This window comes from Micromys minutus (genome assembly GCF_963924665.1).
Source record: "Micromys minutus genome assembly, chromosome: 21".
Taxonomy (NCBI): domain Eukaryota; kingdom Metazoa; phylum Chordata; class Mammalia; order Rodentia; family Muridae; genus Micromys; species Micromys minutus.
In genome coordinates this window covers 26,691,936-26,705,121 of record NC_137956.1, presented here as the reverse complement: position 1 = coordinate 26,705,121, position 13,186 = coordinate 26,691,936, and the positions used below count along the sequence as shown (strand labels likewise).

Below are 13,186 nucleotides of genomic sequence, written 5' to 3'. Positions count from 1 at the left end.
GAGCAGAGATGGGGAAGAACAGACAGAGAGAGCAGCTCAGTTCTCTACCCCAAACTAGTATATGGTAGTTTGTTTGTTTTGTTTTGTTTTGTTTTGAATCTAGAAATATTTAATCTAATTTCAAAACAAATCAAAAAAAAAAAAAAAAAAAAAAAGCACAGTGACCTGGAAGAGCATTATTGTGATGGATTTGGGATTTAACCACACACTGGAATCATTTCAAGTGATTTAAAAACAGAAAAACTTTTAACAACAACAAAAAAAAAGCCCCAGTCCTTCTTAGGAAAATATTAAATGTATAGTACCCCCTCAGAGTGTGGCACACCTGGACCTCAAATCATTAATAATCCAAGAGCTAAGATAATAGCTTTGTGGAAATTTTTTGGTATTCACAGATCATTATGCTTAATCTATACTCAACAAGAAATCTGACTCCATGTTATGTTCTGTCCTACATGTACTTCATGCTTATGGTAACTAGTGGGATTTCATTACATGCTATCAAACCTCTAAAAGAATTAATTACTGACAAAAATATTCACATAATGTTATGCCAAAATGCCTTTAAAAATCTGTATATGTATCCCTCTTTTTTTTTTTTAAATAAAGTGGTAAGAAAAAAAAAGTAAGCATCAGTGGGAACTGGAGCAGCCCTCAACAGACAGGAAGCTGCAATAGATCTTGTCAAACTGTCTGTACCTATGAATTAGCTAAATTCACTGTTAAGTTCTGAGGTCTGAGGTTGAACCTGAGAATATACAGCTGTAACCCGTTTGATGCCAGCGACACTGGTCAGGAGGTGTTGGCTGCTCCCATTCCCTGGATCTACTGTTCTCCTGTTGGACATAAACATTTCCACGGAACAGCCTCAAGCAACGTCACTCTGTAACCAGGGTGGGGCAGAACAAAAACTGGACAACTACGGAGTCATCTCTAATCACACTGAGTATCCAAGCCAAACATCCCCTATCCAAACCAGGAATCCGAAATGGCTTCTTTATCAATTCTAGATTAGGCTTAGTCAGGTCTTCCCCCTTTAAGGTAAAACGCAGCCGCATAATATGAAATTACTTTTACTCTCTGACACATCTAATCCAGAGTAAAGTCCTTACCCCTTAAACCTTCTCTAACTATCACAAATGGAAACCCATGTCCCATCACAAACCCTTTCCTTATCACACCCTCTGAGACATCCCATTGCTTCCCACTGTCTTAGGGTTGCTTCTGCTGTGGTGAAGTACCAGGAGCAACGCAGCTTGAGGAGGAAAGGGTTCGTTTGGCTTATGTTCCACATCACTGTTCATCATGAAAGGACATCAGGGAAGGAGCTCAAACAGACCATGGAGAAGTGCTCCTTCCTGGCTTGCTCCTCATGGCTTTCTTGGCTTGTTTTATCATAGAACCTAGGAGCAGCTCTCCACCAACAATGAATTGGGTCTTTCCCCATCAACCAGGAATCAGGAAAATGTCCTACAGGCTTGTCTGCCTATAGCCCAATGTCATGGAAACTTTTTTCCATTGTCAGTTGAGGCTGTCTCCTTGCTGATGTCTCCAGCTTATGTCAAGTTGACATGAAACTAGCAAGCACACCCGGAGTGAGCATTCTCTTGAGTTGTGTTGGAAAAGAAACCTGTTCACCGTCTGGTAAATTCTGGTAGTCTTTGCTCAAGTACCGATCCGTGGGTGGGATGGATAAGAAACACTGGGCACACAGGGATATTGTAAGGAATCATATTCAATTTACTCACGAAACTATCACTGATTCTCCAAACAACAAATAAATAGCACATGGAGAGGGCCTTAAGTTTGAACGCAGCTCGGCAGACGGAGCTGCCAGCGTATTATGTGTCATCTTTGGATATGATTTGTATAAACTACTAACAAACCAGTAATGACAATAACAAGTCACCTAAAGATATTTAAACGATGACTGGAGGTTTCCTATTTTTAAATCATGACCTTGAATAGTTGTCTGTTCTATAATGACAACAGCAGTCACTGTCAGGGTACTTGGGTACCAAATATGGTGCTTAAAATTCACTTAAATGCAATACAGTCATAATAAACTGGAGTGGATGGGAGACATGTGATCATTTTTGGCCACTAAAATCTAGACACAGCTTTCTTCACTCTGAGGCCTATCTTTTATGAATTTTAAGAGTTCCATAGTAAACAATTTTAAAAATGTTTCAACTATTTACTTTAACAGACAATTTTGGGGAAAAAAAAGATGTGTTGAATTAAAAACAAACTTAAAGACAGCAGCTCAGAATGGCTCTAAATTTAGGAGAAGCAATAATGGCTTTAAAAGGTCCCTTCCACCTTGCTTGGATATTGCTTCCTGACCAGTTTCTCAGGAGCTGTCTGATATTGCCTATTGCTTTTTCTTTCCATTCTTGACTTTTTTTTTATTTAATTCACTTACAGATGTGTCAACAGCCTATGATGAGGAATAAAGAATCATCACCAGGGAGACAAAAATGACAGCCTGTGGAGAAACCATCAATTTCAATGTTTGACTCTTCAAAGAAAGAAATGCATTATTTGAACAGTTACCTGGATCTGTAGCAGACATCAGTGAACCAAAAAATAAACAGTCAGTGAAGTGGAAATCTCCAGGCTTCAGCTGGCCAGCATGCACCATGGCCTTCACAAAGCCGTACATAATTAACCTGTAAAAGAAAAACAAAGGCCTTAAAACACTGAGCTGGATCCTGTGTAAATCTATGCTGTCTCAGAGAAGATTCGAATGTGCCTTCTGGATATGTACCATGCATAAACCACCCCCATCCTGCCAACTCAAGACCACCATGAGCTTTCAGCTGTGCATGGTATTTTCACTGAGTATCACAATCCATTTACCTAGCAAAGGGTTAACCTAGCACTCGCTAGCATATGTCATGGAAAGTAAGGTAAGTATCAAGGGTATATAAAAAATTGTAAAACCATATCTATTTTATTTCCACTTCTGAGAAAGATTCAACCAGTTTCCCTTGGGCCCTCCTTGTATTTGGTTTTGTTTCTGTGGATTTTAGTGTTGTTATCCTATTCTTTATAGCTAATATCCACTTATAGGTGGGTACTTACCATGTGTGTCTTTTGGGTCTGGGTTACCTCACTCAGGATGATATTTAAAGTGGGTGGAAGAGGGGAGGGGAGTAGGTTGTCAGATGTAGGAAGAACAGAGGAGGGAGAACAGAAATCAGAGGTGGGTGGTTGTGGCATCTCTACAACATCCCAAGGATTTGGGACGGGAGAAAAGGAGGAAGAGGCTCCAGAGTGCTATGGGGGTGACTTTAGCTGAGACTCCTAGGAGTGGCGAAGATGAATCCTGAAGTGGCCACTTCCTGTAGCCAGGGAGGACTCCCAGAGGAGGGATAAGGACAGCAACCCACCCACAAAACCTTCCACCCAAAATGTTTCCTGTCAACAAGATTTGCAGGGATAAGTATAGAACAGACACAGAGAGAATGTCCACCCAATTACTGGCCAAAATTGAGATCCACCCCATGGGCAAGAACCAATCCTTGACACTATTGATGATATTTGCAGATGGGAACCTAGAATAACTGTCCTCTGAGAGGCCCCACCCAGTAGCCAGTAGAAATAGATACATTAGATGGAGCTCAGGGAGTCTTGTGGAAGAGTTGGGGGAAAAGACTGAGAGACCTGAAGAGGACAGACACTCTACAGAAAGAACAACAGTGTCAGTTAAACTGGATCCGTGGGGGTTCCCGAAGACTGAAGCATCAACCAAAGAATTAGCATGGGCAGGACCTAGGCCCCTTGCACATATGGAGCAGAAGTGCAGGTTGGTCTTCAGGGGGTTCCCCCAACAACTGAAGGGTGGCTGTTCCTGAATCTGTGGCTTGCCTGTGGATCCCATTTCTCTAGTTGAACTACCTTGTCTGGACTCAATGAGGGAGGATGTATCTAGCCCTGCAGTTAATTGATGTGCTGGAGTAGGGGAGTTGGAAGGAGACAGCATGGGACTCTGTGACAACTATACAGGACACCCCAGGGGACTCCCCCTTCTCAGAGGAAAAGAGGAGGGGAGGTAGGAAGGATCAGGGAGGTAAGCTAACTGATAAAAATATTATCAGGCAAATCGTGCCTATAAACCAGTATAATCTAATATCAGTAAAAGTCGTTAGAAACTGCAGACCATCCAATTTCCAGACAGATTTTGAAAACCTCATATGCACTTGTAGTTCAGTATTTAAAACCTATGCTGAGACTACGAGTGTGGCTAAAAAAAAAAAAAAAAAAAAAAAAAAAATAGGCTGAATGTCAGCTATTAGGGTGAAAGAATTTCCACAGTCATACAATTTAATTTAATTCTCTTAAGAGAACTACCTTGTTAAGGGAATATTTCAGACAGAGCTCCATTTAAACAGTCACTGTCACATTCAAGCCACACACACACACACACACACACACATACACACACACACGACATGTATATATGTATATGTGATTATATTATGTTTGTGCATTATGTATATGATTTCAGGCTATTATTAAAACTGTCTACCATCAGGACACTGTTCATTAGCTAGAGTAACAACAATGGCCCATAGAGACTTTGGAGGGCAAATAAAACAAGAAGCTTCTGGTGTCCATTACTCTTAGAACTCTCAGGGAGCTGTTTGCTATTTCTCATGAAGGTGGAGATGGGAAACATTAGTTTAGAGTTTCTGCCTCTTCACATGCTTTAATTAACTTTTTCCGCAGTTGATCCTGTAAGGTTGACACTATCTATTTACACCTGAAAAAAAAAAAAAAAAAAAAAAACCGAACACAGTGTGATGCAGAGAACTGCTTAAAATGGCAAATTAAGCAGGATGCTTAGGCTTGAATTGAAGCAGCCTAGTTTCAATGCTGGGGATGTCAGTCCCCATAATGTGTTACTGGAAGAATGGCTTTAATGTTTTCTACTATACTGATGAGCTGTTTTATGCAATAAACCCTGAGACAAGCCATCAAGGAATCACTCTAAAGCAGTGGTTCTCAACTCTTTAATAAATTTTTCATGTTGTGGTAACCCCCAACCATAAAATTATTTTTGTTACTACTTCATAACTGTAATTTTGCTACTGTTAGGCATTATAACGTGTATATCTTATATGCAGAATATTTGATACGCAACCCCTGTGAAAGGGCCATTCAACTCCCAAAAGGGTTGCAACCCATAGGTTGAGAATCACTGCTCTAGACAGTACAAGGGGCAGTAATAGGTATCCCTAAAATCTTAAGGCTAACAACATCCTCCGGACTGAACTACTGAGTGGATCCACAGTGAACTAGAGCTAAGACACTCAGTATGGCTTTGCAGAGTATGGATTCCAGGGTAGGAATTGAATCTTAACCAGATCAAATGTCCTCAATATTAGTAAATTTGTGCCAGTAGCTCATGACCATAGGACTTGTAAAGACGCAGGTCCAAGGGCCTTGTTCTAGGCAACTCTCCCAGGGGTCAACCAGGGAGGCTGCATTCAAAATATATTTGTTGTTGTTGCTTTTGTTGTTCAATATATATTGTTGAACTCCTACTATATCAGGATCTCTAATAAGAACTAATGAACCAACACCTGTGCCTTCATTGAGCATGCAGGTTAGGAGAATGAACAAAAATGAAAATAGTCAGAAATGTAAATAATATCTGTTGTCCATGTCATTCCCTTGGGTAGAATCTGCAAGTACAATCAGCCCAGTGACATTCCGGACAATTACAACCTGGATAGAGGAATGGATTTAATATTCTTCCTTTTGGGACTTTTTCATATCCCAGCTTCACAGAGGCCATTCCCTGTTTGACCTATGCTTGACACTGAGCACAACCAGGCTGCGGAACCATGGGAAATATTACAAACTATGATCATATCCCTGACTTCTGTATCTACTGGTTAGTTTTTCTAGGAAGCAGAAACTAAGAGTTGAAATGTACTTATTGTATATTTTTCACAAGTGATTAATTTTAAAAAGAGAAAACCACACCCATACTTGCTGCGTAAGCTTAATGAAGCCAAGAGAAAGCTAAAAAGCCATGTTTATTTTTTTCCTTTTTCAATGCAATATATTATTTGCTTATAGAACATCAAAGCTAAAACAATTATGGTTGTTCAGTGTTTCTGTTTCCCTTTTCTTATTAGATACTTCCTATATTTACATTTGAAATGTTTTACATTTGCTATAAACAAAACTGTTGTCCTTATATAAGCTATATGGCAAATCACTTTAAAACTACTAATTTTAAGGTAGTCTGTATTTCATCAAAATTTTCTAAGGATTAATATCAATAAATTAATTAAATCTGTTCTGAAACATGCAATCACAAGTATTTATTATAGCAAAAATTCAAAGAAAATTACAGCATATATGACTAATCATTAAAAAACATTAAAATCATTAAAATTATATTCAGGAATACATTTGGTACAGAAAATTTATTATTAACATTTAATAAATAATATACTTAAAAATGTAAAGTTAAGTAAACTTAGGCATCAGTTCAAGCAGAAAAACTGAAGGCATATGTTCTGGCTAGGCTTTGTCAACACAGGCCAGGATCATCCAGGAAGGAGATACTTCAATTGAGGAATGTTTTCATCATATTGGCTTATAAGCAAGTCTGTGGGAGAATTTTCATGATTAGTAATTGATGGGGGACCCTAACCTACTATTCACGGTGCCACCCCTGGTCACGTGGTTCTGGGTAGCATCAGAAAGCACACTGAGTAGGCTATGAAAAGCGAGCCAACAAGATCCAAAACTCAGATGACAACAGATGCTGGCGAGGATGTTGAGAAAGAGGAACACTTCTCCACTGTTGGTGGGGTTGTAAACTGATACAACCACTCTTGAAATCAGTCTAGCAGTTCCTCAGAAAAATGGATGTAGTACTACCTGAAGACCCAGTTATTCCACTTCTGGGCATATACCCCAGAGACGCTCCAACATACAACAAAGATACATGCACCACAGTGTTCATTGAAGCTCTATTTATAATAGCCAGAAGCTGGAAAGAACCCAGATGTCCTTCAGTAAATGAATGGATACAAAAATTGTGGTACATTTACACAATGGAGTACTACTCAGCTATCAGAAACAATGGCTTAATGAAATTCTTAAGAAAATGGATGCATCTAGAGAATATCATCCTGAGTGAGATAACCCAGTCACAAAAGAACAGATATAATATGCAGTCACTGATAATGGGACTAACCCCAGAAAGCTCTGAACACCCCAGAAACAACTCACAGACTGCGTGAAGTTCAAGAAAAAAAAGAATTTATTTTAATTAAAATAGAACTGCATCACATCCCCCTTTCCTCCCTACAGCCCCTCCCAGTTTTTCTCCTATCCCCTCAAATTAATAGCCTCTTTTCCTATATTATTGTTGCATATATACATATGAGTATGAATATGTACCCACAAATACTTAATTACAACCTTAAAAAATGTATTCATATACTTTTATGTAAAAATGCTGAAAATTTGTACATTTATCTTTGTTTTTTAAAATAAAGTTTTTTAATAATAATAAAAAAAGTCAACTGACCAGATGAATACTGACCAGAATATAAAAAAAAAAAAGAAAGAAAGAAAAGAAAAGCTAGCCAATTAACACCATTCTTCTACAGTCTCTGCGTCAATTCCTACCTCCAGGCTCCCGCTCTGACTCCCCTCATTAATGAACTATGACATGGACATATAAGCCAAACAAACTCCTTTCTTCTATGGTGATTAGTTTTTATGACAACTTGCCACAAGTTAAGATCTTAGTCGAGAACCTTCCCTGAGGAACTGCCTTGTTTTGTGTGCACCAGTTCACACCCTCACTGTGGGCAGCACCTTCGGGTGGCTGCCTGGATAAGAAAGGGAGCATCAAAAGGAAGATCATCTTTCGTTGTCATGGTTTTCTTCTTTCCTGTCACTGAATTGATCCATCCACTGTCGCCAGCACTGCCTTCCCTGACACCAGAACTTGCACTTTCAAGCTTCCATCTTGGATGAGGGACCAGTGGCTCTTCAGGAACTTCCCAGGCTTCTAACTCCAGACTGGGACTACTGAGCCTCCAATGTTGTGGACTGAGTAACTGTTGGCCATCTCTCCAGCAAGAGACAGCTATTCTGGGATTTGTCCAAATGTTGAGGTGGCTATCTTCAACCGTAGAGTCTCGCGTGTGACCCGGCTGTTGTTACTGGTGGAGTGTCTGATGTCCTGAGTGTAGGAGGTTGTTGTATGTATAATGTATATGATTTGTGTTGTTGACACTGGCACAGTCATATCATGAGGACCTCAACCCCATGGGAATGGCAAAGCCTTCTGCGGATAAAACTTAGAAGAAAGTGATGAAGCCTTCCTTGGGGCAGGGAAGGGGTGTATCTGACTGTGGGTATTGATGTGAGCAGAAAATGTCTACCATAGTTCTGTACTGGGTGTTTGCAGTCTGAGCACTGTTCCCCTGTTCTATTCTGTGCTTCTGGGGTGTTGCATTTTTCTGTGTGAGAGCCAAGACCACCTGATCCCAGCTTTCTATCTCTGTGTCCATCTGTTTGTCTTTTCTTCATTCCCCCAAAACCCCTGTAAGGCCCAAGCACCCACACCTCACTCCCTGATCACCCCACACCCTAACTCTACTCCAGCCCTACACCTCCCAAAGTTCCGTTTTGGTCATGGACTATCTCACAGCAATATAAAGAAAACAAGAACAGCATAGGACCCATTATGACTGTTAATAGCAGTCACATAAAAGGAATTAAATATGAACTTTTCTTCTGCTTTACTGCATTTCCCCAGTCCTTCTAATGTAATAACCATAGTAGAAACAAACATTAATGTACATTAGTGAGTTCTGTTACAGACAATAGACAGTCATTGTACTATTTAATCCTCACACTTCTCTGAGGAAGGCATTGTAATTATCCCTTCACAAATGAGGCAATCAAGAGTCACGGAGGTTAAGCAGTCACACAGCGAGCTCGGTTGAGCTGAATCTGGGTGGACAGGCACAAACACTCAGCACGGCTTTTCTATAGCTTTAGAACACTTTGGAAATCAGTGTGTGGGTGGGGAGTACACACACATTTGCTTGAAAAATGTAAATTGCACATTTACTCCAGCTGAACTACTGGACGTAAAGTAATAAAAAATCATAGTTACTTCCTTGAGTTAACATAATTAATTAATTAAAGCAATGGAAAAAGAAAACCCCCCAAAACTGAACCCAGCACAGCACATACTTAATATGGCTCATTTTTACACTTACTGACCTAACAGTGGTCACTATCCCTGTTGACTGTAATGAGTTATTCTTCCATTGCTATTCCTATATCAGCATATTATTGTTGCCGCTGTGTTATCAATAAGACAATTAGTTATGAGTATGTTAACTGGACGGCTAGAAAGTGAACTCATTAGCAGTCACATATTTCCATAGACTTCTATCCTCTCTCAGCCCTTCACAGAAAGCCTTCTGGGTAGCTCAGCATGGCCAACCTGAGACAGAGGTTTCCAAGGGTCACAAAAATTAGTGGCCCCTAAAGTGAGGGGTGGACAGAGATGGGAGCTACCCTATCAGACACATAGCTGGTGGTAATGCTGATTTCAACTTGAGTTCTCCCAGGAAGTGCGATGCCCACTTAGTACTCTTCTTTGGGTAGTGGTGTATAGGTTGGGACCTCAGGGTTGGGAATCTATGACACTCAGTAGACTGACAAAAGGCAGTATGCCACTCGCTCTAATGGAGGGCACTAGGCAAGAGAATTTGGAAAAACGCTCAACACTCTTACTTTACTGGGTGTTCATGACACGTTTACTGATTTTAAATTTCTTCAGCTTGTCTCATATTCTCTCACCTGTATACCTAAAGGCATGCTGAGAGGATGTTTCAAAACAAAAAGTTCCAGAATGTTCAGTTCCTTGGATAGTTTCAAAACATTTCCTCTTAATCTCTTTAGTTTAAACATTTTCTCTCTCCTTTTCTTTTCAATTAAAAAAAATTGCCCAGTTTTGTCTACAACACCAAGAAAGGCAGATTTCACATTGAATTTTTAATGACTAAGGAAGGGAGGTGTGGGTTAGTTGCATTAATCCTCTGGAGGATCACGTGTTCACCTGAGCACAAGAAATAGGTTATGTGAAGTTCATTCACTAGTGAGGAAATCTTGGACCCACATACCCCAGAATCAATGTGTACTTGAGTTTCTGAAATTTTTATTAAAGATTAAATTGTGTGTGTGTGTGTGTGAGAGAGAGAGAGAGAGAGAGAGAGAGAGAGAGAGAGAGACAGAGAGAGAGAGAGAGAAAGAGAGAGAGATTGAATATGTGCACATGAGTGCAGGGACCTATTGAGTCCCAGAGAAGATCTTGGGCCTCATGGATCTGGAGTTACGGACAGTTGTGGGCCACTTAATGTGGATGCTGGGAACCAAACTTGGGTTGTCTGGAACAGCAGTATCCACTCTTAACCCCTAAGCTGTGTCTTCAGCTCATACCTTTCTAAGTTCTGTGGCTAAATGTTTCCCTTTGAATGAGCATCTTTTCCTGTGCATTTGTTTGTGTTCTCTAGAGGTTTCAGCCTCACTCCTTGTTTTTACTGAAGTATACTTTCTCTACTAACACCCCACTAGAGAATTCACAAATCTAATACTACACTGCATGGGACTGGGTCACCTAGCCAATTTCATTCACTCCGTCACTCAGGAATTCATAATTTGGACACTAAATTTCTTCATTCAACAAATAATTATCAGTAGATTACTCCTGCTCTCAGGGAGATTACACTTTGAGTGTACCCGTTCACTAACTCATTTTATTCACATTGCAGCTAAGTACTCTACAGAGAAATAAAGATAGCCCACAGGCCCAGCTCTGAATTCTGGAGACAGCTGAGGGACCTCTTAAGAAGTTCAGTTTTAGGAATGTTAGGTCCAAGGTGGTAAGACGGACTATTGGGTGTTTAAAATAGAACAGTGGAAAGTTTGCTTAAGACTCAGACCACAGAGCAAATATTTAAGGTATATTAGTATAACCTTGGCTATAGATAAATGTATAAAAGGTACACACATTGGGAGAAGGTCCGTGACTGAGGTTTGGGGACCCTTACTTCAAGGAAGATAAAGGAGGATGAGGAGAACACAGAGGCCAGGAATCTGTAAACAGAGATGTGTGTGTCAGGGGAGTTAAAGGAGGAGATGTTTTAGCCAGGTCAGAGAAGCTGGAGTGTCAAGAGGACCAGTTAATTTAGGGCCATTAGAGTATAAAGTGAGATCATAGTGGGTAAAAAGAGAACCTGGAACAATGGAAATGAGACAAATAGCTTTTAGGCATCTGGCTAGGAGGAGACTCAAGTCTTTCTTCAGACAGAGAGCAGGGGGTGGGGCTTAATTTCAAATAAATAAGAAACTATGAAGATGCTCATGCCTTACTGGGACTCACAAAGAAAAGTTTAAAAATGGCAATTTTGCTTCATCATGATTAGGAGCTTAAAGATGGCACAGGGGACACTGGATGGCAGGATTATAGTATCTGTCTATGCAATTAGATATTCAGATGATGGCCTTGAGTGTCTGTAGCGCCACATGGCTCTTGTGACTGTCAAACTCACAATCCCTTCCCTTCATCTCTGTTTCTTATATCCCAAGGAGCTAGTAAGCATTTTCTACTATAAAAGTCTCTTCTGGGTCCAGGAAAATATATACAACTAACCGAACACCTGATTTCTACTCTCAGGAAGGGAGAAGTCACCCGAAGCAGGAAAACTGAAAAGAAATTGCTGTGTCTGTAAGAGGCACAGTTCAAGTTCATAGAGAAGTGGGTGCCTTTAGGGCTCTGGATAGGCTGTGAGCATCAGCTGCCGTACTCTTGAACCTAAATTATGTATCCAGACAAGGATATTCTTCACAGAGCTCTAGTGCTATGTGGGTTGCTCAACTTCTGACTGCTTTTCTGAACTGTATATACTCTTCTATTTAAGGCAGTTTCTTCATGACATAGAAAAACAAACAAACAACAACAAAAAACAAACAAACAAACAAAAACAAACAAAAGGAACTCTCATGGACAAACATATAAAGCCCAACCATCAGTAATCTTAGAACCATCAATATCTGCCACTTACTCCTGGGACACCAGACAGGCTTGTCCTGTGTTGAGTTCCACTTATAAATTCTCTTTATTATTTTTCTTTAATTAAAATATAATTACATCATATATTTTCTCCCACTGATAATCCCCCATGCTCCCCAAGTTCATGGCCTTGTCTTTAACCATTGTTGTTACATATATATGTAAACGAATAAAGATATTAATATGACCTGCTGGGTTCATTTAGTATTACCAGCATGTTTATCTGTTAGGGCTATTTGGTATTGGATAACCAATCAGGAGACTCATTCCTAGGAACAACTAATTTCCTCTCTCAGCAGTTAACTACCTATAACACTTCATCTAAGGGTAGTGATATGTGGCATCCTCACACCCCCATCTATGTTTGGGTGCCAACTGATGTTAGAATTGTTCAGCCATGTTGATGAGATTTGTGGGTGCATCTGCCATACCTAGAAGACACAAGCTCCTCCTCCTATCAGACTCCCTAGTCTTCTAGCACTTGCCTACAATCTTTCCATCCCCTACTCTCTTCATACAGTGTTCCCTAAGTCTTAGGTGTTGTACCATTTTGTAGGTGTATCATTTAGGGCTGAGCACTCTACCGTCAGAAATTGCTATACATTTGTACTAGTTGTGGTTTTCTGTAATTTTCAAATGCTGCTGAAAAAAAAGGGGGATTTTTTTGATCAGGTGTGAGATCTACATTTACCTCCACTAGAGTATAAGTGGTTTGAATACAGTTAAGAACAGGATTGGGTGAGGAACGTGGCAAAATCCATGACCTCACTAGCCACCTATCGTTGGCTAGATTTCCAGTACAAGGCATGGTTTTCCTCCCAGTAAGTGGGGCTTCGGACCAGTTAGATTTTTGTTGGTTACAGCCAAGGCACTGTTACATCGTTAGGGATCTCTTGCCATGATGGTCACTGCTGTGGTTCAAGGGCATCATAGCTCGGTAGGACTATGATGCCCTTGAACCACAGCAGTGACCATCCTCCCTTAGTAGTTCCTCTTCTGTGATGATGAAAACTAGCCTTCAGTGAGCTCCAGCTCAAATCGCCAGAGCCCAGT

At 40.3% G+C, this 13,186-nt stretch overlaps 1 protein-coding gene across 1 annotated transcript in view; it reads right to left on the bottom strand.

The window, feature by feature from the left end:
- Positions 1 to 13,186, bottom strand: part of SLC9A9 (solute carrier family 9 member A9) — a gene marked incomplete at its 5' end in the record, with an annotated part of 529,192 nt that overhangs the window by 387,176 nt on the left and 128,830 nt on the right. The window contains one exon of the mRNA XM_080934770.1: positions 2,557 to 2,672. Within this exon, the coding sequence (XP_080790896.1) occupies positions 2,557 to 2,672 (116 nt within the window). The remainder of the gene's footprint in view (positions 1 to 2,556; positions 2,673 to 13,186) is intronic.